The 24,943-nt window shown below is 40.8% G+C and overlaps 1 protein-coding gene, 1 long non-coding RNA gene and 1 other non-coding gene across 11 annotated transcripts in view; 2 read left to right on the top strand and 1 right to left on the bottom strand.

Annotated features, from left to right (window-relative positions):
- Nucleotides 1-9,161: 9,161 nt before the first annotated feature.
- Nucleotides 9,162-12,860, top strand: LOC116959461. 4 transcript variants are annotated; one of them, XR_004405856.2, is made up of 4 exons: nt 9,162-9,295; nt 9,814-9,886; nt 11,599-12,226; nt 12,660-12,860. It is a non-coding gene; the product is annotated as an uncharacterized LOC116959461 (long non-coding RNA). The 4 variants fall into 4 exon arrangements; XR_004405855.2 differs by lacking the exon at nt 11,599-12,226 and adding an exon at nt 11,260-11,369; XR_004405853.2 differs by lacking the exons at nt 11,599-12,226; nt 12,660-12,860 and adding exons at nt 11,260-11,369; nt 11,503-11,595.
- LOC116959462 lies at nt 10,039-10,169 on the top strand. The gene has a single exon (XR_004405857.1). It is a non-coding gene; the product is annotated as a small nucleolar RNA SNORA13 (small nucleolar RNA).
- A 2,443-nt stretch (nt 12,861-15,303) lies between the features above and the next one.
- The window catches only part of EPB41L4A (erythrocyte membrane protein band 4.1 like 4A), a 138,728-nt gene continuing 129,088 nt past the window's right edge, over nt 15,304-24,943 (bottom strand). For 5 of the 6 annotated variants that reach the window (XM_042787991.1, XM_042787993.1, XM_042787994.1 and 2 more), the window contains 5 exons: nt 23,554-23,601; nt 22,845-22,913; nt 21,851-21,961; nt 20,911-20,992; nt 15,304-19,355 (listed from right to left, as the gene is read on the bottom strand). In XM_042787991.1, coding sequence (XP_042643925.1) covers nt 19,227-19,355; nt 20,911-20,992; nt 21,851-21,961; nt 22,845-22,913; nt 23,554-23,601 — 439 coding nt within the window. In that variant the 3' untranslated portion in view covers nt 15,304-19,226. Of the gene's footprint in view, nt 19,356-20,910; nt 20,993-21,850; nt 21,962-22,844; nt 22,914-23,553; nt 23,602-24,943 lie in introns of those variants that run through there. The other variant, XM_042787996.1, reaches the window with a different exon arrangement.

The raw sequence follows: 24,943 nt of genomic DNA, 5'->3' as shown, positions 1-24,943 counted from the left end.
TGCCTCTCAAGCAGGTGTTTCAGGCATTTTGTATTTATTATTCTCCTAGAACCATCGTATCAGTATGTCCACATTAAAATGAAGTAATTTCTGACAAGCCTGAATTTAGCATGAGATTTGAAAGGCAAGCTGAGTTAATTCCTGTTTGCATAGGATCATGGTAACAAACATTCAGCAAAAGAGATATTGCCTCTGTGCAGGAACAGGGAAACCCGTTGTTTTCAAAGGATTTACACAAGTTGGCATTCAGTAAGCAACCCATGAAGAATGTACAAAAACAGGATTCAGTGTATTCCTTCAGATGAGCTGACTCTAAGGTTAACAAGAGAAAAAGTTGGTTAATGTTTGTTTATCCTATCTTCCATGAATCCAGTGAGCAGATTTGCTGAGAAACAAAAGTCTTTCCTGCAGTCACGCCCTGGGACAGAGCAAAGTTTTTAAGTTTGAAGCAAATGTAGTTTGGGGCAAAAATACTATCTCAAAATGCCGTATCTGGTTGCCAGTTTAGAGGCAAACTTCCACAGTAGCTGCATATAATCTGTATTTTAACCAGTTGAGATGGTTAATACAATAACACTAGGGAAATACATGTCAAGTTTGGAAACCTGCATTTATTCCAAACATTTAAATGACAAATTTGAACCTGCCCAAGTAACAGCAGAGTCCTCCATTGAGAAGTCTGAGTGAAACAGCAAGTACACATTGGTAAACAAAGCCAGCACTAAACAGTGATAAATAGGCCAATGAACACAGTGGAATAGTGACATCTGTGTTTGAAAACTGGTTTCATAGGGATATCAGCATGCTCTGAAAGGCTTCCATCTTCATGCCCATATCAAGTCATATGCGCAGGTGCTAGAGCATCCCAGTGCAGAATCAGGACTTGGCTGATTTGGGGTCAAATCCATAGAGGAATATAGGCTCCACAGTGCTGAATATACTACAGTGGTATCACGTAGCCCTTGGCTTTGAAGCTTTTCTCTCTCTACCCTGCAAAGAGGTACTCTGAAGACTTAAATTTTGAAGACTTTGAAGAGTTAAATACTTCAGAATGTGCACCAGAAAAGCCCCAGTATTTTGAGCAAGTACTACCTATAATGGTCAACAGAAGGCTACCATAAAAGTTTTACGCTTCCCTTTCCAGAGTTTTGGTGTATTCACCCCAGCAAGAAGGCATATCTGCAAGAAGGCGTGGGTATTTGAGGTGTCTAGCCCCTCAGCTGGCTCAGCCTGATACGCAATCAATGTGCATGCCTGCACTGCAGCTTGGTATGTCCTCAACGGTCACTGAACACAAACACCTTCTGTAGAATGGACACCTGTGACCAGTGGCTCTTCTAGTCTAAGTTAAAGCCAATAGCTCTCAAGGACAAGTGAAAACTTGTATCCCATTTTCCTGGTGAATAAAGCTATGGAGGTTTTCATATACACGAGACAAAAACTGAAAACCTATTTGTGTTGCAGTACAGATGAATACTACAGTGTATAATTTATCATTTATAATTCATAGCTCATAATTGCTCTTAGTGAATGGGACAAATATTGTAGATTAATACTGACATTTTTCTTACTGCCGCCTGAAAGGATCTTCTAGTCTGCAATTTTCTAATTAAACAGGATGTGCAATCTCAGAGTGAAAGAAAAGCTCTGATTTTCTTAGCCTATATCAGGCCAACACATTTTTCCAATGAAACTACAATGGTGAGGGTTAATGACTAGCATTAGTGTAAAATAATGTTAATGCTGCATTTTACCACCAGCAGATAGCATTATTTCTCAACTATTGCATGGTCTCACAACTGAATGTTTCATTCTCCGAATCACACAGTGCTGCCATTTAAAAAAAAAAAAAAAATCTCCTGGAATTTTACATCCTACTCAGTAAGAATATACTAAAATAGTCTGAAACATGAAAAATATCAATGGTCATCAAATAATATTATGGAAATAGATGGCAGAAGAAGGGGAGGGAGAAGGAAGGAAGAAAAATGCATGGATTAAACTGATTTCCAGTCCTGTCGGCTATTTGCAGCAAGCCAAATCAATTCTCCAGCCTGTAGTTTCCTTCCAGCTGCCCTCCTTCCTGAGGGCTCAGTGGAAGCAGGTCACAAGATGCATTAATTGTTATGGCAGCTGTAGCTTGCACCTAGCTGCCTCCTTTCAAAGCACCCTTCAAGAATTGTCACTGATTTTTTTTCCAGATTTCTAGGAAGCATCTAATCTACCATATAAGCAGAAGAGAACTGTACTATATGCATAACTGCTTTTTCTGGTCAGGGGCTGAGAAGTAGGGCTCACTACTACCATTAGGGAAAACAACACTGCCCACTAACTAGAAAAATTGGCCATCGGGTAACCAAAGGTATGTGTCAAAATTTTTAGGATTTAAAAGGGTACCACTTCTTTCCTTATTTGTCCAAATTAGGCAATTCGTAAGCACATCAGGACTAGGAACTTCTAGCAGGGACACGTGAGGACTGGAAATGGAAATGACAGAACACTACAGAAAAGGCAAGATGCAGACTTAAAGTGTCATTTTTTAAGTTTTTTAAGGTGGCCATTTTTAAATTCTCCTCTCACCAGAAACTTTGTGTGTCTGTCCCACACATCCCTATGCTTCCGTTTCCCCTGCTTCCCAGTGACCCAGATACACAGTCACTTACCAGATAAGTCACTTCTACCTAGACAGCAGCTCTTACAGAAACAATATGCCAGCACCTTTTTCAGGGTAAGAAATGCTAGCAGTGCAGTGAGTGCAGAGGGAATTGTGACAATCTCTTAAACCTATACAGAATCAAAAGGCAGAACACTGATGCATCACTCTGCAACACAGCTATGGGCTCCACTCTGACAAAGCCAGGAGACATGATTATGGAACACATTTGCCAAGAAAACCTATTGGTAATTTGAGTAGCCAGATATCCTCTTATGATCATCTGGACAAGAATAAACAAGCCCTTTTCCATACAACCAACCTGGGATCTCTTCCACACCTTTCCACTAGGAAGTGAAGAACAGGGAAGAAGCAAGTAGGTAGCCCTGGACCTGTCTAAGGAACTCTGCAAACAGAACACACCCTGAAGAAAAGTCAGAATATTGTACTATTTCTCACTGTTGTCCTGCCCACTTCCACAGGGCAAGGAGAACATTATTCCAAGAAAACAGAAAAAAGAAGTCAAGCAAAACCTATAGCTATACTTCAAAGGTACCCAGTGCCAAATGAACTGAACATCCTACTCCTGGCTAGCATGTAAAGTACCATAATAAGACTGAACTTCTGTGGGAAGAAGAAAACTACTTTCACAAACCACCCTGAAAAGCTACCAGCACTGCCACTACTACACAGTGGTAATTTAGAGAAACAAATAGTTCTGTTTACTCTGTGCCCACCTTGACTGAGCTTTTCAACAAAAAGCCTTAACAGTGCTGGCAAGAATGAGTGGGTGTATGTTTACATTAACTAATGTTTTGAAAATAAAAGCTATTTCTAGAATGTGTGAATGTATCGGGAATTAGAGTTAACTTTTCCAAAACAAGTATAGTGTATATACCATATACAGAGCAAGAGAGTGCCAATACACACACAAAACGTCTTGCTCTGAATCAGTCCTCCTACACAAAAATTAACAATCTTTTAGCTTCACAAAGGCCGCATTCTCACAAGCAGAAGCTGGGGCAGGTTTATCTACCAGCTCCACAGAGCAGCTAAGCAGTTCACACCAGGCTTCTGAGCAGAACTGTGGACACTCTGTGCCAGGGACTAATGTTATTTTCCTGCACCAGTTTCAAGTTTTCTTCTTAACTCAAAAGTAAGTAGATACACGCTGCTGTGGAGATCTCTGCCCCAAGCAATTCCCATACTGACTTTCTCTGGCTTTTTCAATAAGTGTAAGAATTGTTTGTACCTACCTGTAAAAACATGTTAGCCTAAAAAGTATCTTAAGGGAGCAGCCTGTGATTTGGCACTGGCACCCAGATCCACACATCAGTAAATGAGTCCTCTTTCGGGGATGCTCAGTGTCTGAAAATCTGGTTTACTAACCCTCAGCCTGGGTTGGGTACTTCTTGTGCTTGTTTGTACCAAACTTTGGATCCTAGAAGTACCACACAAGAAAGAGTCAATCGGTGGATTCACATCACAGGGGGAAAAGACATTTACTCAAAATCTCTTTTTCCTCCAATTTAACCTAGTCTATTACTTTGTTCATAGTGAAAGAAATCATAGAACAGGAAGAAAAAACCCTACACCCCAAGGAAACAAGCTCCAAATACAATCCACCAGATGAAGACTTATGATACAGAGTGGCTACAAAAATTTCTGACTGAAAGAAATCTCACACATTTAACAGAATTCTTAACGTAGCAGTATTTTACTGGGTGTTATAATTAAATTACCATTTAATTAATTATAATAAACTATAAATTAAATAATTTATAATAATATTTGTACACATTTATAATCATTAAAATAATAGATTATCAATTAAATAATAAATTCATTATTCAGGCTACCAATAGAAGATGAGAGGAACTTCAGAAGAGCCTGCACAAGTCAGCTGAACAGGCAAATACAATAGCAAACAAATTCAGGAACAACAAATAAAAAGTAAAGCACACTGGAGAAAAAGCTTTGGGGCTAGGAGACCTAAAATATTTCCAATTAATAATATCAGTTCTGAAGGAAACTGACATGTCACTGTAGCCCATTGAAGACCTTTTTTGAATGAACAAGTGCTGTTGGGAAAAGGAAGGGGAACACTGAAGTCCATTAAGGAATATGAGATGGGACAACAACAAAAATAATACAGTGCTTCTCTAGAAACCAGTAGTGCAGACTCAGCTACAATTTTGTATGCCATTACCAGGCATTCTACCATAAAACAGATGGGATCATTTCCTAACAAGCTCAGAAAATCATAAGAACAATGAAAAAAGAGCCTGAAAGACAAGAGTGCCTCTCTTTCATGGAAAACTGGTAAAACTGATAATAATATGTAAAATAATGAAGGCACAAATCTTGAAAACTGGTCCATCCTGCCTCATAATACAAGAACCTAGAACTGAATAAAAGGTGAGAAACTGAATATCAGACGATTTTCTCATTCAAACTGTGACCTTTGTTAGCACAAGGATGACTGAGGCAAGAGCTTAGCAAGACTTGGCCATTTCTTTGGCTCTCCAGAATATCTAGAACGTTGCTAACTGGTGTTAACACCCTTTGAAAAATACAGGAAGCTTCACACTTCTGCAGTTTATTCAACCTCTGACAGTCTCACCATCTACAGGTGACTTCTCATTGACCTTTTGACAGCTTCATACCCTTCCTCTAATTCAACTGATACTGACAAAAGATAAGGTACACTGCTAGACTGACCACTGCTGCACTCAAGTAATTCCTACAACGCTAGCAACTAGGAGAAACTTAAACGTTATTTTCCTTTCCCTATTCCTCGGCATTCTTGGCATTACACTGACCTCTGGTGGGTGGTAGGAAAAAAGCTGTAGAGAAATGAATCTGACAAAAAGCCAAGCAAATAACACTCTGCAATTTTGTTGGGAATTCAGTGAGGGCATGAAGAAAGCCTGGCGTTGAAACGGCTTCATATCACTCAAGACAACAGGGCAGGAGCTATATCACACTAGTAACTCACTGCTCACAAAGTATTTTTGAGATATTTCATCTTCTGCTTACAGTGCTCCCTCAAGATACTCTATCAGCTTGCATTAGAATTTCCTATAACATCACTAAAATATTGTGTACACAGCAGCCCCTTATTCTATATGAGGAAAAGGAAGAACAGGTGTACCTGCAAGCTTTCTATGCAACACAGACTGAACTGTGTATATTAACTCTATCCTTTCTCAGCTCTACTAAGGTTATACTTAACTATCTTTGTTTATTTTATTTTCTTCTGTTGCACATTTTAATTGCACCCAAAGCCAAATCACTCATTTTTAGGAGTCCTGATAGTTTCAGTGACCTGTTCTGTGGCATGCTGCCACAACTGCTGGCACTGACAAAACTCATAGAGCAGTTAATTGATGCTGGGAACAGGAACAAGAGGCCATAAGCCAGGAAGGGCAGGAACTGGTTTTCTTGCTGAAGAAAGCACAATGGGGAATTATACCCTTACAAGCTAGTGTTGGAATTCACTCAGGAAAACTAAGGACACACCCAGACAGAGTGGAACAAAACAAGATGTTTATTACAGATTCAGGTTTTGACTGCCTATTAGCGTCCCAAGAAATCAATGACTACTGAAAGGGATAAGGAGTCTGAACTTTTTTCTACAGCATTGTCCTTGCAGAGACTGAATAATTAATTGGGTCAGACTATTAACATAACTCTCCTTTGCATGTTGTGATAAATTTATAGCAAACTAACATAATTTGACATGGCATTTCCGGGGGGGTGGGGGGTGGGGGGTGCGGAAATGCCTCATCTGAGGATGTCAATTGCCAGCTGTTGAATTATACACAGAAAATAAGAAATAAGAGTGAATGAAGAGATCCTTGCTGCTGTGCAGTACGTAACTGTAATGGGTGAGCCTCCCCTCTCTGTCCTTATGTCAATTCCTAAGCCTTTTCCTTCATTTTCTCCCTCCCAGCGCTGGAAGGCAAGGGGGGAGTGACGCTGTGTGGTGCTCAGTTGACGTCTGGGCTCAAAGCATGACAGATGGTCAGAGAGCTAGAACACCTCTGCTATGATGAAAGGCTGAGAGAGTAAAGGTTGTTCAGCCTGGAGAAGAGAAGGCTCTGGGGGGACCCTATTGCAACCTTTCACTACTTAAAGGGAGCTTATAAGAAAGATGTAAAGAGGCTTTTTACTGGGGACTGTAGTGACAGGACAAGGGGTAATGGTTTTAAAGTGAAAGAAGGTAGATTTATATTAGATGCAAGGAAGAAATTCTTTACTGTGAGGGTGGTGAGACGCTGGCACAGGTTGCCCAGAGAAGCTGTGGCTGCCCCCTCCCTAGAAGGGTTCAAGGCCAGGTTAGAGGGGGCCTTGAGCAGTCTGATGTCCCTATGAAAGATGTCCCTGGCCAGGTCAGGGGAGTTGGATTAGAAGGTCACTTTCAACCCAAACCATTCTGTGATTCAATAATAACTTCAGAGGACACCTAAAATTACCAAGTTTTTTATATAATCAATTAGTGGTTTATAGATAGTGTGTTTTCTCATGTAGCTATTCAAGCTCTACTGTATCCCCAGGCACAAATAACAAACGTCACAAACATTAAAGGTTTTTTCTTCAGTATACTGTTCACTTATGTAATCAGAACCTGGACTAGTTCCATTTGACATAAACTTCTGTCCAGACAGCTGTCCCTGATCTGCAAATCAACACCTGATTGTATCAGCAACACATCTCCACTGATTTACTAGCTTGACTGTCAGCAACAATCCGATCAGTGTCCTGATGAACTACTTCTGTATTTTAAGTATGACTTTACTCAATGTGAGTACTTGTTTACTAACTTATGCATGCCTAAGTTAGGCTTGAGGCAATGCTTGAGACAATCTTAGGTGGGAAACAGAATTTTTGAATGACAAGCCAAAGATACGGAAGGTGAATCTGCTTGAAATTAATGTTAACAGTGTTACTTTTTCTACAAAGACAGCACTAATACACCCTACCTGTTTTAGAGATATGCCTAAGCATGACACAAAATCAAATTTATGCAAAGCAAACAGACCTCAAATTACCAAAGGAAGAATCCTGAACTCCTGCAAGTCTCTACACTTCTCCAGAAGCTGTGAGTGGTGATATTTGCTTGCCCCTCAGCTGCTTGTTACATCTACCTTTTTTCTCTATCAAGGCTGCAATGAATCATGCCTCTTCTGTAACACCTGGGCACTTGTCAGCCCTTTTATGACTTCCTCTAATTTAGCTAAGTTGTCACATATCAGGCTGTCCTGCAGAAGTGACTTTGCAACTGTGCCTCCTGGACACCAGAGGTAACCACTCTCTGCTACTGCCACGTAAGGAAGAGCTAGAAGAAGCAAGCAACACAGCAGCTGTAAGATGCAGAGAAAGAAAGGTACATAGGAGCTGTACTATTCACGGGTTTCTCTACAGCTGGTACTAGCCTCATTCTGCATTTTGTCCAGACATGGTCCGCTTATCGTCCTGTGGTACGTATCTGCTCTATTCCTGTTGTTTTCTGAACACAGTATGTCCTGCCTCCATACAGAGTAAGCAAATTGGGAAATTCAGGGTCAGCAAATCACTCAGAATTGAGCCCCTGCTGGCATTTAAACATTAAATGGCCAGGACTGTTGCACACTCTGCCTGTCTGAAGAGAGGTCAGTTACTTTGCACATGTCCCTCCAGCCGGGGAGCACAAAGTAGAGCACCACGGGTGTGACCATAAATGAGCAATACACAGGATGAGGATGTTTATGTGTGGCCACCTCACTAGGAAACTTCGGCACCTCTCACATGAAAGCTACTGCAAGAACATAGATCCAGGGTGCTCAGAAGGGAAACGCCTGTGAGCATCAGGACCATCCCACCAGCCAGGTTCTCCAGGGAGCGCTGCCCGGGAGGACCCCGTGCCTGCAGCGGGGAAGCTTAGCAGAGCGAGAGCTTCAGGCAGAGAGGCGTTTTCTGGGGCAGCGCAACTGCACCCTCGAGGGCCCAGCTTAGACAAGCCATACCGGCTAAGGCCCCGCAGCGCGCCCAAGCTCGCTGGCGTAAATACGCCGCACACACGGCAGCCGCCTTGCCACGGGACGGGAATTACACCGGCAAGCACCCCCCGGCAGCACCGCCGGCCCCCTCTCCCGCCGCGGCCTCCGAGCAAAAGCCGCGCCCGCGCCTCGCCTCCCGCGGCACTGCGCATGCGCGGGCTGATGGGCCGGACGTTCCGCCCCTTCTCCCCGGGGCGCCTCCACCGCCGTGCTGGCGCAGGGGTGGCGCTACCCCAAAACTCGCCGCCTCGCTCCCAGTGGATTCGCCTGAGCCGGTCTCCGCCAGCTGAAGGAAACGAGCCGGTTATCCCTGCGTCAGCGCAAGGCTCGGTGCGCGGCTTCCGCGTTGCGGGAGGAGCTGGTGCGTGGCGTCGTCGTTCTGCCCCCCCCCCCACCCCGCACCCCCCTTGCCGGAATATTGGTTCGCCCCTCTTGCGGCACGCTGGGAGTAGCGGGGGCCGCGGGGCGTGGTTGTGGGCGGTGCGTGCGTGTCGCGGGAGCGCGCGAACGGCCCTTCCCCCTCCCCCACCCCCGTGATCCGGTGTCCGTGGAACCGGGTGGGTCGGTGGCCCTTCACCCCCCGGAGTCTCTGGTTTTGAAGGTTTCTGTGTAGGCTTCTCACCGTCGGCTGGGGAGGGCTCTCCACAGGCTCGCCTTTCGGAAGGGCGAGTTCAGTGCTGCCCGTTCCGCCCTTGGTTCACGTCGCACTCCCGCGGGCGGGCGCGCGGTCGGCCTGCGGTGCTCGGTGCGGCCTGTCTCTTCGGAGAAGGGCCACCCGTTTTAAAGGGATACTTTTTGGGTAATGTGGGAGAGCTGAGCGCGGCTGCCACACGCAGTCGCCTGTGCCTGGCGTGCTGAAGTGCTGCGGTTGGGTTTCCGCAGAACTCCAGGTTGCTGGAGCAGGCCGCTGGGGCTCGTGTAATAGAGTAGCCCTTAACCTTGAAGTGTGCGGGTAGGGATGATTTGGGCTTCGTGTTTTGGGGGGCGGGGAGCCGTAGGATCTGCTGTCTACTTGGAATTTCAGGCAGTTGTTTGAAGCATTTGTTACGCTTCTTGTACAGTTCATGTACCTCAGCGCTCTTCCAAGTGAAAGCATGTTAACTTTTTTTTTTTTTCCAGATGAATGCAATGGAAGTCCATTGATGGCCTAAGCAAGCACCAACATGACCATAGAATGTCCCAAGAGCATGGGGTGCTTGGATTTTCTTATTAAATGCTTACTCTCTATAAAATATTAAGTACTTGTGTATTTTTAAGTATTTTCCTACTGATAAATTGATCTTTTCCATATGTCGATAATTTAATTTTGCAGAGGTGATCAGTTAAAGAAGTTACTTAAAATTTTGCCTTTGTGTTGCCTGTTCATTCCTGTCCAGAATGAATGTGTGGTGTCAAAAAAGGCAAACAGGAACTCTTGCTGAAACTGTTCAAGAAGCTGGTTATTTACCCTTCTTCCTGTTTTTGCAAGGACAAAAAAAAAAAAAAAAGCTGTAGAAATTGTATGGATGAGCAGTTACATAGTAAATTTTGTGCTTCAGTCTTTTTAAGTGAATACTCTGGTAGCTATTAAAAGAGGGAAAACTAGAATGATAATGGTTGCTTTTAGCATTGTTTATCTGTCCTATCACGATAACTTCTTACTTTTGTGCTGCAGATAATTAGTACATAAGATTTCAGACTCCTGCAGTGGCATCTAGTTTTTCTATTGCAAAAAGATACTTACAGCTTCAGGGTATTCAGCTACATAAAAGATGAAAATCTTTAATGTGGGGAAAAATGCGGTTTGCCTTTATGTGTTTATCTTTTTGTTATTTATGCCCCATACCAGAAAAGTATTGAGAAAGACAACTGTTGAAAAGTTGAGTAGTCAAGTCAGCATGAAATTCAGTGGTACAATCAAGTCATTAATAAAAATTGCGTGTGTTAGCAAAGATTTCTTTGGTGCTGAAACTATGGCCTATGTAACTTAGGTACTGAAGGGTAATAATCCAAGTCTTTGAAGCCAGGAACTTCCAGTCACTACTGGAAATGTGATACAGGAATGATCCAGTACTGAGAAATCATCATCATAAACTTACCTGCATTTCAGAGGGGGTGAACCACACTGAGTAAACTATTAGACAGCCTGCTCCAAATTCACAGAGACAAAATCAAAGGTGAAGTTCAGAGTGCAAACTTTAGTTTCAAGTCAAACTGAATAAGTGACTGATTGTCTTTTAAATTAGAAAGGGTCACAATATTACACCACATGCTAGAGAGTGGTGTTCCTGTTGAATATTTTGTACAATACTCAGATTTAAAAATACTGGAGGGTTTTTTAGCAGCAGCAGCTGACTTTTACGACTGTGAACAGACTAGTTGCTCAGACAGGGAAGTACAGCACTGATGAAGGGTAGATTGAATGAAGTAGAAAACCAATAAAAGATGTCTTGCTCACATCTTGTGCAGTTATGCCTCATTTAAACCTCATTATGCAGGAGCTATGTTGCAGAACACAAAAAGAACCATAAGTATCTTGCATATTTGTTTGCCTTCTTGTTTTTGTTGTTTGACTGGTGCATCCAGCTGTCCTAGACACATAGTGAAGAGGAGGGTGCTGAGACACAGTGCTGCATGGTGTTATTTCCAGGGAAGAACTATAAATACAGTTCAAGGAAACTTGGAAGAGATAAAAGGTACAGAGAAGTTTCTGGAAAAATCAGGGTTGCTTTTGGCACCCATTAATGAGTCTCGGATTATTCAGGCTTTTGAGTGATGAACAATTCTGTTGTCTTTTTTTTTTTTTTTTTCTTTTTTTCACTGTGCTAGAAATCAGTAATACTGTACAAACTCCCTACAGAAGAGAAATATAGATTGTGTAATTGTGTGGTGTTTGCAGTAGCAGTTTTCAAAATGTGATTGCAGCTCTGGGAAAGCAGACTGATGATTTGGCATCTCCTCACAAAGACAACATGACAGGCTCTTCAACCAAGCTGTGCAAACTGAGCGGAGTCAAATTCTAAAGGAAGATAGTGATCCAATAGTTGTCCATGCTGAAGACAGATGTTCAAAAAGTGATTTCTCAGCTGCTACAAGACTGGTTGATCTAAAGTTGCTTCAGGAATATGTGGTGTTTCCTGATGAGAAATTAACGTTTTGGGAAAAATTAAACTGAAGATGGTTCAGTATTTTGCATAAACGTGTTCTTACAAAAGTGAACCAGTGTGATACAAGATCCGCTACATCACTGTTGGTTTCCTTGTGGGAAAGAATGCAACAGAAAACTTCAGCAAAGTGATGAAATTCCTTTGAGTTTGTCAGAATGCCCTTGAAAATTCTAGAATCAGAAAGTTTTATACATTGAAATGTGAAAATCTGTGAGCAACATGAAGAACACAGACACACTTAATGCTTTACCAGTGCTGTCGATAGAAAATGAACCAGTGAAATCCATCCCAGACTTTTAGCACCACAGACACTGGGGGTTTTTGCAAGGCTGAAGAGTAGGATGGACACTCTTTCTATGAACCTGTCACGCACTGCGAAGAGAAATGTATGTGTAATCCACTATGAGTAATGTATCTAATAACAGGGCTGCTACTTGTTTTTCAGCATAAAATTACTAAATCACATCTTTCTGTTACTGGTTGACTAGCCTGTTAAACTGTCATATAATGCACAGACATGTGTGGATGAGTTACTACTACAAAACTTTCTATGGATTCCCACCAGCTAGAAGGTGTTAGTACTGCCACCAACTTGTAGTTAGGATCTGAAATCTTGCCTGGATGGGCAAAAAGCCTCTCTTGCATATAGGCTTTTCAAAAATAAGATTTTCAGATTTTAGCTTTTGACTTTTTTCCAAAGGGCTGAGGGGGAAGCTGATCCTTGTACCTTTCTACCAGTCTCAGGGATGTAGAGGATGTTACTGAGAACAGCTGTGTGCTACATGTGTCTAATTTCATATTGTTTACTTTTTTCCCTAGGAAGAATTGTTAGAACCAGCCTGAGACCAGTGGCAGTCTATGCAGGACTACTCCATAAGGAACAGAAACAAGAAACTGTTAAAAAGGTGGAATGTTAAGTCTCCATGTAGTGTAACACAAGGTGATTTTAACTGTATTGGAGCAGTGTTTGGTAATGTTTATGTAGACAAAAAATAAAGGTTTATGTTTCTGTTCTCAGAATTTCTTTCTCAAGCTATGATAGCAGTGGCTTCTCTGATACTTTTGACTTCCTCTGCATTGTTTTTGGGATACCAATTCACCCCTTCAGACTAAATACAACCTAGAGGCTATTAAGTGGATGGGTGGTTATCACTGAAACCATGGTCTTCGGGAGTACTCAGAGATTGGGGTAGCTGTGATTTGTATTGTGAGAAAAAGCAGAAATTAAAATTCAGCAAACCTGAGTTTAAAAATAGCAGGAAAAGTATTTCTCCAACATGGAAAACTGCAAGCTTGGTTCAGCTGCATAGTATGATACTTCCAACTAAACTTGAAGTAGAGTGGAACACTGTAGGGATGACAACTGGAATTCATGCTTGTTTTTTTTCAGGAAGACATCATAAATTAATTTTATCAGAAGAGCAAATGCTCCAATTACATGTCTTGCAATGTCTGATTTTTCAGTACTGAGTGTAAGCAAATTACTAATGCAAAGTCTAAGCATAAGTTAGTTTTTGGATTGTCAAGAGGGAAGGAGGTTTTGACAAGAGTAATTAATTTTTAGTGATCCAACATGTAATTACTGGATGCACTTGAAAGCCTAGGGTTTCTGTTGGGGATTATATTCCCTGAGATACCATCTGTTCAGGAGTTTTGCTCATGGGTCTTTGTTCTTTAACTGCAAGACTGGCAGGAGTAGCTTTTAGTACTTTTTTAAACTCCAGAGCAACAGCTAATGCCAAATTTTAATGATGGCTGTCTAAAGTGTTTGTTCCCTTTCAACAAGAAAAACTAGAATTTTAAGCTTCAGTGTGTAATACCTGTTCCATAGTGTTGTGGAACAAAGAAGTGGTGAGGTAGAGAGGGGAATAGATGGGTGTAAGGCACACTGATTACTAAAACAGTAATGCTGGTAAATGGTAAGTATGGTGTTGGGCATTAATTAAGACTGCCTTTTAGTTTTTATGAGTGGCTAACTGGACTGTACCCTTGAAAAACACAAGACTTCTTATTTATTTTTTTCTCTTCCTCTGTTTTACACGAACACAATGTCTGACATATTGGTGTTGATAGAGTTAAAAAGTAGAAAAGAGGACAGATGCCAAGGTGCTCTAGTGAGCAAGAGGAGATCTGTACACTGCTTGGGTGTTGCACCAACACTCCTGGAGGAGGATGCTCAGTAGAAAAGGCTGCAAATCAGAACCCTTGAGAAGTGGGCACAGGAAGAAAATTGGCTGGTTCCAAATTTCTCTTTAACCTTTTAGCACGCCACATCTGAGTTGACTGAGGCTAGCTCCATTAAATGGAAACAGGCTGTATCAGTGGGTGACCTGTGGGGACATTCTTGAACGTAAATCTGTTACCTCTTGACTAGCAAAGGGACTCATTTATAGTAAATTTAATGGTAGTATATTATGAAGAATGTTAAGTCCATTCTGATACCCTCATTGAGAAAATAACTGCATAATCCTAGCTATTCTTGAGATTGTAACACTGCAGTGAGTATGGTGTATTATTTAAATTGTAAATTTAAATTGAGAGGGCAGTGGTTTTCATCACTCTTGTATTGGGTCTGGCTGAGATGGAGTTGATTTCCCCACCTCATGGTACTGTGCTTTGGGTAGCTTGGAAGATGTTGATAACACACCTCTGTTTTGCTAATGCATCAAGGCTGTGTCTCCAACATTCCCCCCTCATCCAGTAGGCTGGGGATGGGCAAGATCTTGGGAGGGGACACCGCTGGGACTGACCAAAAGGATATTCCATACCATATGACATCTGCTCAGCAAGAAAAACTAAGAGAAAGGAGCGTGTGGGGGTGGCACTTGTTATTACGGTGTTTGTCTTTTGTAGCAACTGCTATGTGTACTGAAGCCCTAATTCCCGGGAAGTGGCTGGACATCGCCTGCTGATGGAAAGTGGAGAATACATCTTTTGTTTTCATTTGTGCATGGTCTTTGCTTTTGTTTTATTAAGCTGTCTTTATCTTGAAGCACAAGTTGGTTTTTTTTTTCCCATTTTATTTTCTCTCCTACTGTCCTGAGGAGGGGAGTGATAGAGCAGCTTGGTGGGCACGTGGTGTCCGCCCAAGATCAACCCACTGCAACTCTTACCAAGGAGAGAAATACCGGAGGATATTTAAAACAGGCACATTAAGGAGAGAACATCTGCCATGCTGGCTTTCCATCTGTATGGTTTGACAGCTTGTGTAGTCCGATGTTGCTTCTGGTCATTTTTAGGTAATAAAGGAAACGGTACTATGGATATACACTGGAAGTATCAAACTTAGGCTGACAAATTTCTGCTACCAAGAAAAATATTTAATCTGGAGAAGCTGTATCCTCAAGTGGATTTTAATTGGTACTACACCTGTTTTTACCAGATGGTGTTGTCAATGAATCCGTGTTTCTGAAGGCTTTGCTCCTCTGTGTAATGTAAATAAGACACACAGGCAACCATGGAATGCTCTAAAAATTCAAGTTTTACTTGACTTTTAAATAACCTGGACACAAGTATTAACACAGCCATCTATCAAACTCAATTGAAAATAAAGCACACAGTTGCTTCATGAATACTTAATGTACATAGAACATAGGCATCACATTGATATGTTTATGTATGTTATTTTCAAACATCTTTCTAGGGAGCTTTGAATTAAACAGGCTTTCCCAAAAGAAAATGTGCTATCTATTCAGTTCAGTATTCACATGTATAAAGATGATTAATTTGGCAATTTAAATGGTAGTGATTAATTTTTTTTTTCTTTTTTCCCAACCAACATGTTCAGTATAATGAGCTCTATTAGAATACGAGTTGCAAGGTTAGGGATATTGATAAGAAGTGCAGTGTAGAAAAGAGCAGGTCAAGGCTAGGTCCTAATGAAAGAAACCAGGTAACAAGCAAGGGGACCAATATGGGATATACAAAATGCATTTGTAGTGTGGTTAGCAAACCCTCATTATGGTATAAAATATAAAGGTATATCTATATTTGTAGGTCTTGCTAGTATCAGTGAGAGAGTTCCATAACTTACCTATTCTTAGTACTTACAGATGTCTCAGAAGAGGTAAATGCAGAGGCACAATCTTAACATTGTTGGCCTGAGATCAATTCAGCAGGCTAGAAGCAGAATTAGGATGAGAATGTCTCAAGTATGAGTTCACTGTCCATGTAAGGACAGGTCTGTATGGCATCCAACCTTAGGGTAAACTTTGCCTGACACAGTTACACATTTCCTGTCTTGCCCGACTCATCAGGAGGTACAAGCATTTTGGACTGACATCCAAACTCCAGGTCTGAAAATGTAACTGCCTTTAGGCAGTGAAAGCCCCAAGAGAGCCAGGGAAGGGTAAACAAGGTGCAGCTCAGAGCTGTAAGAGGCAAGCCACTTAGAGATGTTGTAGGGCTAGTTTAGGGCAACAAAACAGCTGTGACACAGTAAGCACTTTCAGTGATTGATCACTTTGTAGGCATCTCTCACACAAAAAAATAAGACAAGAAAAGGTGCCTTTCCTCAAATGGCTGAGGAAAAGAAGCTTGAAGGGAAAGGTGGCTCATGTATGTGGAAGTTTCTTTTTCTGTACTATGAGCTGACAATGACTTCCTTGTCCAAGTTTTGCCTTGTTCTGGCACTGACACTTAACATGTAATACAGGCGTTAGGCTTAAGTCTTTCTTTTGCAGATATAAAACTACTGTAGTGCCCCAGACTTGCTAAAACCTGCTTCCTACATAGTCTCATTGGAGAGAAGACCACTAACTCAAATCCAGGACTATGTAAATTTTCTCATATAAATGCAAAAAAGTTGGCTTGATTACAAAACAACTCTCCTGTGACTTGAGAACTGAAACCGATCACTATTAGACTAGATAGAAGCCTATATTCTGGTGTGGTGGGATAAGTAAAATACCACACACTTGCCAGATGGTACCTAGCTAGAATACGCAAAAGCCCACAGGCAGATAACAACATACAGGAAAACATGAGGTTGGATATAAACCTTGCAAGTAATTTTCTTCGTGATCAGTGTTTGAGGATTGGCAAGATACAGACACTATGTACAGATAATTCTCAAATAATAACACCACAAATCCTCATAAAGTAATAGATGTGTTCTACTTGCCAGTGCCTGAGTAAGGAATGCAGAATAGTGGTAATGATTTAGAAAGCAACAAGATACAAGCAAGTGCATAATTCAAGCTTGGAACACCTTGAAGAAATCAGGAGTGGCTTTCACTGTAGAGACTATAACCAGTTCTTGTGTGGTCTGTTATATTTCAGTTGTCTTCCAAAAGATTGTGATGCTCTAGATTAAGCTGTATCACCACAATCTTTGCGACAGTGGTGGGGTTTTTTTGTGGTTTTTCTGTGTTTAACTGGTGCTCGTGAAAATACTACACAAGGTCATAAAGAGATCCTACAGGGTCACTTTAAATTGAAGCAATGACAATGAAATCAGACTTACATAACAGTTTGAGAAAATACTTTAAGCCAAGCCCAACAATGTCCTAGGATGCAATCCACAGTAAATTCAGAAAATGCTGAGGAACCTCCATGAAAACAGAATTTTTACCACAGAGGGGTACTAAGCTCTTTCCTTCCTTTAGATTTGTTCACTGAGACTGAAGTAGCAGAACTGTCCAAAATCAAACTAAAATATTCATGAAGTGAATCTGCTTTCCCTGGCACTATGCAGCATCTCCCAACCTGCAGACCAATTCATACTGTGATAGGAATATAAAGACTGTATGGCCACCATGCTGACTAGTAGCGTCCACCTGACCACCTCAGATCAATAATCAAAAAATTAAGCAGAAAATAAAACACATCGTACAAGGCTCCCACTTCTCAGTTTTGTTAGTTAAAATGTGTATTAGTAACCCCATGCCTCTTGTCAATCATAACTTAGGTGCCTTATGCTCACTCCAGTTCTCAGCTTGTACTGCTTTTCTGACAGGGCTGCAGACTCCCGGTATGGTGTTGTTAGGGGTAGAAGACACACGATCACTGCAAATCACTGAAGGTGGTGGGGCTTGCATTTAAGGAGGACAGATGTAAGCACATGAGCTACTACAGCCATTTCCAATGCTGTTTGACAAATTCAGTATTTAGTTTGCAGATTACACTTAGCAAACGTTACTTTCACAACACCAAGATTTTGCTAAGCTTCTTAGTAAGTCAGCAACACCAGAAGGCCCATCCATGTGCTGACTGTGGACAAATGGGAGGCAGAGGAATGACTTTCAGCTACTTGTACAAAGTGATAGGACAGGAGAAGAGCTAGGCATCACTTCAGATACATACTAGAAGATAAACCACTCAACGTGCAGCATCATTAAAACTTACTATTCCTACTGTGACAATAGAAAAAAAAATGCAATTATCATACCTGAAATACTGCCTTTGTCATTTTATCATAGTAGAAATGGCTCAGAGAAAAGTATCAGAAGGTACTAGCATTGATTATTTCAAACTAAAAGAAATGAAGGCAGACTTTACTAATCTAGTTTTTTTTTTTAAAAAAAAAAAAAAAAGTTATTTGCTAGCTGTCTTAAATCCTACTCTACAAGTTTCATTTAACCAGTACTTAAGTGCCTTGCTAAGCAGTCTTAATATGCGGGTCAGTACATATTCTCCATTTTTTTCCAGTGTGGTTTACTATAAGGTGATAGATTTATTTCTATGGTATAGAATGTTCAATTAAATAGTCCCTCTAGATAAAGGGCATTCAAAATTGAGAACACTTAAAACTGCCACAGGGAAGTAAGTCTGTATCACCTCTGGAGGTCTCTGCTACAGGGTATTACCGAGACTATGATTTTTGAGCTGAGTCAACATTTGTATTAACAAGAGCATCTGTTGTGCTAGGCTAAAATAAATCTTGTAAGAGCTATCAGTCCTTATGTCTCAGGACACAAGTTGATCCCCATATAAAATTGTGAAGATAATTCTCCCCATATCACACTGTATTGCACAATTGGCCAAAAATACAACTATGTTGCTTCTCGTGAAGCATCTGGTCCTGATCATGTCAGCTAACAGCCACTTTTTGGGAAAAGGCTATTCAGTTACAGGGCAGATGATAAAGCCTGTTTTGTTGCAGCAATTTTTCTGTTCATTTTTTGGAAATGTAACTGCCGATTCATTTGTTTTTTCTAAGATTTTTCTTTTTGGTTGTCTAATCAGGCAGCTTGTCCTTGATCAGTCACACTACTAGAATGGTGTCAGTGGTAAAAGCATTGCTTGTCTTTCCCAGCAAGTAGGCTGTGCTTCTGAGTGTCCTGAAGAAATTGCTACCACATTGACTTCAGTTCCTTCCCTTGCACACACACACAGATTCTCAGTTTCCAACGAATAAAATTCATTCACCATCTTCAGTTATGGCAGTCAAGTCTCCACCTTGAAGCGTGACACTTGTACAGTTTTTATGATCTTAGTGGTGGGTTTTCCATCAACACTGGTAGTGGATAGCTGAGATGTTTCATCTATCAGGCTGTCTTTAGATCCATTCTGTCTCTGAAGGGAACAAATTAAAACATGTTGTTGGAAAGGTATAGTAGAATATAAATACCATATTTTGATAACTGCTTCTATGATAGCCTTAGGCTAAGGATATAGCATTTATATATATATATATTTTTATATATATATATACATACACACACCAGGAACATGGAAGTATCTACATTTATTTGATCAAACACAAGTATTTTCCCTTCTTGCCTCCCCTCTCCCCTGCCAGCTGCTGCCCCTCTGTGCTATTTGGATTCATATTCCCTATTCAGGAAATGCCAGGACTAATTATTTTAAATCTAGCAAAACACTGCAAGCAAGCATTCACAAGGAATTAACAGCTGCTGTTGTGAGGGGATCTGCGGCAGAGGAAAAGAGAGGTGTTTATGGACACTGAACATTGTAACATTAAATCCTTCCAGGGCATGAATTTAAGCTGCATTGTATTGGATAAGAATGGAAATAAGTCAATGTGAATTTCGAACAGGCCTCAATCACACAAGTTACCCATTTCTACAAAGCACATAAATGTGCTTAGCCTTAAGTATACCAATTTCCCCTTCACTGATGGAGGAAGTCCTTACAGAAACATCAAAGACAGCTCATCTTTTTCAATTTCCATCACACGCAGGAACACAAATATCCTTGAACTTAATTCTCATCAAAGAACAGGTAGTGTGTTAGCTAATCTCGAAGTGAAAAATACCTCTTTATTGTTTTAAAATGGCTCAAGCTTAAGGTATTCTAACTGCTTATAAATCAAATATGACATGCTTTGCTGGTTGTATTCTGTGCAGTTTCCACACTACATACAGTATCAGCATGCAGTTTTGGTATAACCACATGACAGATTAACAGACATGATGACTGGTGTGGGAATTTAGGTATCTGGAATTCTCCCTTCCCCATTTTGGCTTCCTTTTGTGTGCTTGCACCACAGACCTGCAAGTGATTTTTGAATATAATCTGCTTCCCATATTTTGAGCTTAGTAAAACTATCAAAGCTGAGAGATATGGTGCCATAATGTATGAGGGAAGCCAGCAATGACACTTAAACGGACAAGCTCTATCCCTTTCAGATTTCAAAAACGTAAAAAAACATTCAGCATTTGGGGGGGGGGAAAAAAAAAAAAAAAAAAAATGCAATGCTTCAAGCCCAAACAACAAAACTCTAACAAGACCTCTAAGAAGAGGTGAATAAATGTTGTGATTACAACTGCATCCCAGGCACACTTGCGTATTTTAAGAAATGGTGAAAGTTGATTCTCCTTCCTGTGGAGAACAGGAAATCATCTTAAGGAAGTATCAAACTCAAACTGGGAGTCCTCCAGTAGTAGAAGCAGGTGTTTGCAGGGGCATATGCTACCGTACCATATATATTTGGAAATATAAATGAAGTGTAAATATAAGCAAAATGTTACAAGTCACACTGCAGCTGAAAAAATCTCAGACAGCTTTAATTTTCACTGACAAACAAACATCTATTTTAAATAAAGCACTAGACACCCCTTTTTCCCTCCAAAAAAAGAAAAATTGCAAATGACATGCAATTACTAACCTGCTGAGTCAACTGGATGCTGGGACCTTTTGCATCTGAAGATCGTGTGACAGGCAGTGGAGGCACCAGATCAGTTTTTGCACTGCAATTACGACATTACAAAATGGATATTGCTATAATGAAGTAAACCACAACTGTGCAGAGGAAGAATAATGAAACTGACCCAGACAGCTACGTAGGTCTGAAAGGCAAAATCCAGAAGGCTTATCACCTAACTTCAGACATCCGAAAGGTACCATGCTGATCCTCAGTAGTCGGTGGGCACCTCCAGGGCATAGGTCATCCCACCCCTTCTCAAGGGGCCTGTCTCCTCCTGGTCTACAGACGCAGCCCAACTTCATGCTAGATGAGTCTCACCTGAAATCATGGGTGTGCCACACCTCTTTCAGGGTGCCGTCCAGCTAAAACTAGCCTCTCAAGTGGGTAATATCATCAAGGGACTGCTTTTGATATTTAAGGCCTTAATAAAACTGAGAATGGGATTGTCACTTTTCAGTTCATAAATACACCCTTTACAAATGAATCTTCTAGGAAAGACTGATCCACCCATTGCTGAACAGGGTTGTACCTGAGTTCCCATCAAACAAATTACAGAGTTAATAAAGATGATGTCTTAACTCTATTAAGGATGAAGGTATCTAGAAAGCAACTCATGAGTTTTCATCCCTTAGGCAATTTAATGACCTACCACTGAAGAGCAATACAGGTTTATTCTGGCTTTTTCAGTTTTTCCCCCTACCAAGTGGATCAAGCAAGTCTCTGTGGCCCAGAATAGACCAGAAATGGTTTTATACTTGTTAGAGTCATTTAGCACTGAGGGTTGCCTGAATCCTATGACAGCAACCAACCACGTTTATGGCACTTCTGATCTGACTATGATCTTTGAACAACTTTTGGGCCACACTAAACCAGTCCATTGCTAAAAACCACAACCACGTACTTCACTTCAGACAGGACAGATCTTTCACCATCAGAGCACTGGGACCGCCGATACTGACGGTAGCTTCGAGGGGAATGTGAATGCCTAATGCGTATTGGGTCGCCTTGAGTCCTAAAAGAGACACAGAATTCACAACAGTAGGTTAGTAAACCAGATCTTCAGCACAAAAACGTAAGTTCAACTGCAGACTGAGAGATCCTCCCATTTCTTACTAAAGTATAACAGATGTCTTCTTGCACTGGCTGAATTTAAAAGGCTGATGCTTTTCTTACAAGTCTGTACTTGGAATTTAATGCTTCAAAAGTGCTAAGGTCATAAACTGGCATGCCCATATTTGAGAAGGAAACTATTTAATAAAGAATACGCTAATATATACAGCTTTAACATCAACATTTTGTGCTGAGTGGTGTTGTGGAAACAGATTATAATGCAAACCGGGATCCCATCTTGGCCACATGCAGCTGCTTGCACTGGCACATGCCATCCCAAGTGGGCAATTATCACAGTGAAATAGATGTCGATTCTTAAGGAAGTAGCTATGCCCTGGCAGCTGTCCACGACAAGCAAGGAAAGGGGTTGAACAGGTCAAACAATGCCTTAGATGACTGGAATAAAAATTTGAAAGGAAGCAGAAGTTTAGTAAATAAATTGATTGCTTGTTTGCATTCAGTCCTCTCTGATTCTGTAGTGTATAACATAAAACAGATTGATGGATGACATATAGAACATACAGACATCTGGCAGGTTAACAAGTGTGTGGAAAGACAGGGAGAGATGAAGATATTTTTTTTTTTTTGTATTTTGAATAAAGAAAATATTAGGTTTTAAAATTATTAGGTATCCTCACCCAACCCATCCTAGATGAGGATTTGGAGTAGACAAAATCTTAGAGATTATGTGTAAAGCCAGTCCTACTTCAGTGTGACAGAGTTCACAGTAACATAAGAAAAGTGGGCTTTTATATTCACAAAGAAAAATGCTGACATAAACTCACTCAATTTTAGTGTATGGAATTTCTTTCAACTGCTCCTCAGACAGGCCAGATGGATCCACAAGCTCCTTCCTAGGAAAGATTAGGCAAAGTAAAAAATGTAACAGTAGCTACGAACTGCCAAATCATTCTTATTTTTATTATATGAGACTGAAAAGATTTACTGAAACAAGCTGTTGTCAGCCCTGAAGCTACCCTGACATCAAAATAGGAAACCTATTAAGAAACATGTCTAACTTCACCTTGATTGCTTCAACTGCATGTTGCATCCTGTTCTACCTTCCTCTTGACTCCCTGCAAACCTGATCTTGTTGCTTCACAATATATATGAACATTGTGTATACTGAACATTGAATGTGCTTTGGAATAGCTAACTATCTTCCTAACTGATAGTTCTATAGCATATGGGGCCTCATCCTAAAAGTGTCAGTATTACTAACAAGGATATTTTGGAAGCCACAGAGGAATACATCTCTAAAATGCTGCATTATTCTTTAATAATTTCTCTACATACAATGGTCATCTGTATTCAGTGTATCCAGTTATCTGCAGTATCTTCTACATATAGCAGGTCCTTAACATCCGCATAATTTATTGTGGCATGTAACTAATCAGAGTGTAATGCCTTACATCCACAGTGCAGGGGATTAGTGAATAACTACATTAGTGGCAAACCAAGCGGTCACTCAAACTCTACAAGGACCATACTTACTGAATATGTTTCCATAGTTCTTCTTTAGCTTGTACATCTGGGCTCCTTCTATAAATACCAACAAAGACAACAAAGGCAGAACTGTGAAAACCATCATCTGATGTGTTGCTGTTCAAATAACTTTTAACAGCACAGACCCTGCACAGAAATCATGGTAAATGTAATCCACCACTGAATTCAATTTTAAGGTGTATTATCACAGAAAATGCATTAAACTTCATCGCTTTATTTCAACTGAAAAGTAATTTACTGAATGACAGGTTCTCAATCACAATTCCTGTTCCACTAGCCTTTAGCAAGAGTATGCAGAAAATATAAAAACCAGAAGAGCTTCCTAAGACAAATCAGTGCCTGGCTACTGTCAACTCTTATCCAGCACAATATGTTTTTCTTGGAATAACACTTTTGTAAAACGCCCTCTGAAATCTCCTGTGGCCCACAGAGCCCTTTGTGGGCAGGAGGAAAGACAGGCCACGCCAGGCTGACACACCAGTAATCCCTGGCCAGTCCCAGTGAACACCAGTAAAGAGGACCCCTGGCTCAGCTGCAATCATACCATAGCCTCTCACTTTCTGGTCATTTCCAAGGCTGGTTTCTGCTCACTTAATTTACCTTTGTGATGTCCAGGACAAAAACAAAAAAAACAGCAACAAACAAATGAAACCAGCAACCATGCATACTCTCACACACAAATGTTTTAGCAAGTATTTTCACAGAAAAAGTATTTAAGCAAAATTGTAATTTCCCTGTTGCAAACAGAGATGTAGTAAAGCAATCCTGAATGGCATGCCTCACTTTTTCCACTGAATTACAGAAGATACTGTCTTCAAACTGTATCTCCTTTTAGTTTTCTTACACTATTTTATTGCAGGGTTAGTGCAATAGCACCACTGTTGCTGAAGTTGCACCTAGAATTCACCAAAACCCAATAATAGATTAAATACGCATTCTACACAGTGGCAGGAACTAGATTTGTATGGACGTATCAGATAACTCTTTTCATTGGGATTACACAAACTCAGTGTTGACAGCTAGACTGTTCCACACCATCTGGGAATGCGGGATTGCAACTTTTAGACAGATTCAGCATGCATGAACGTTCCTACTGAAGTCACAGTTTCTCAAAGATTAAGTCTTACATAATCAGATCTTACAGCTTGCTTTTTTTTCCTTGAACAAAAGGGCCTATCACATTCAAACATGCTTTCGGAGTGATACAATCCAAATTTAAAAGAAGATCAAGATGGACAGCAGAGTTCTGCATTTTAGCATCCCTTGATCAGTGACAGAGCTGTATCAGAAGTAATTCCAAACTGCTCTCTAGCACTAACAGTTTCATTGTTTTATTATTTCACCATTACTGTGTTTGGCTCATTTCCATACTTCAGCC

Source organism: Tyto alba, unplaced genomic scaffold, assembly GCF_018691265.1.
Source record: "Tyto alba isolate M040663 unplaced genomic scaffold, T.alba_DEE_v4.0 Super-Scaffold_13, whole genome shotgun sequence".
NCBI classification, from domain to species: domain Eukaryota; kingdom Metazoa; phylum Chordata; class Aves; order Strigiformes; family Tytonidae; genus Tyto; species Tyto alba.
Note: the sequence above shows the minus strand (reverse complement) of the source record. Positions and strands in the feature narration are given on the sequence as shown.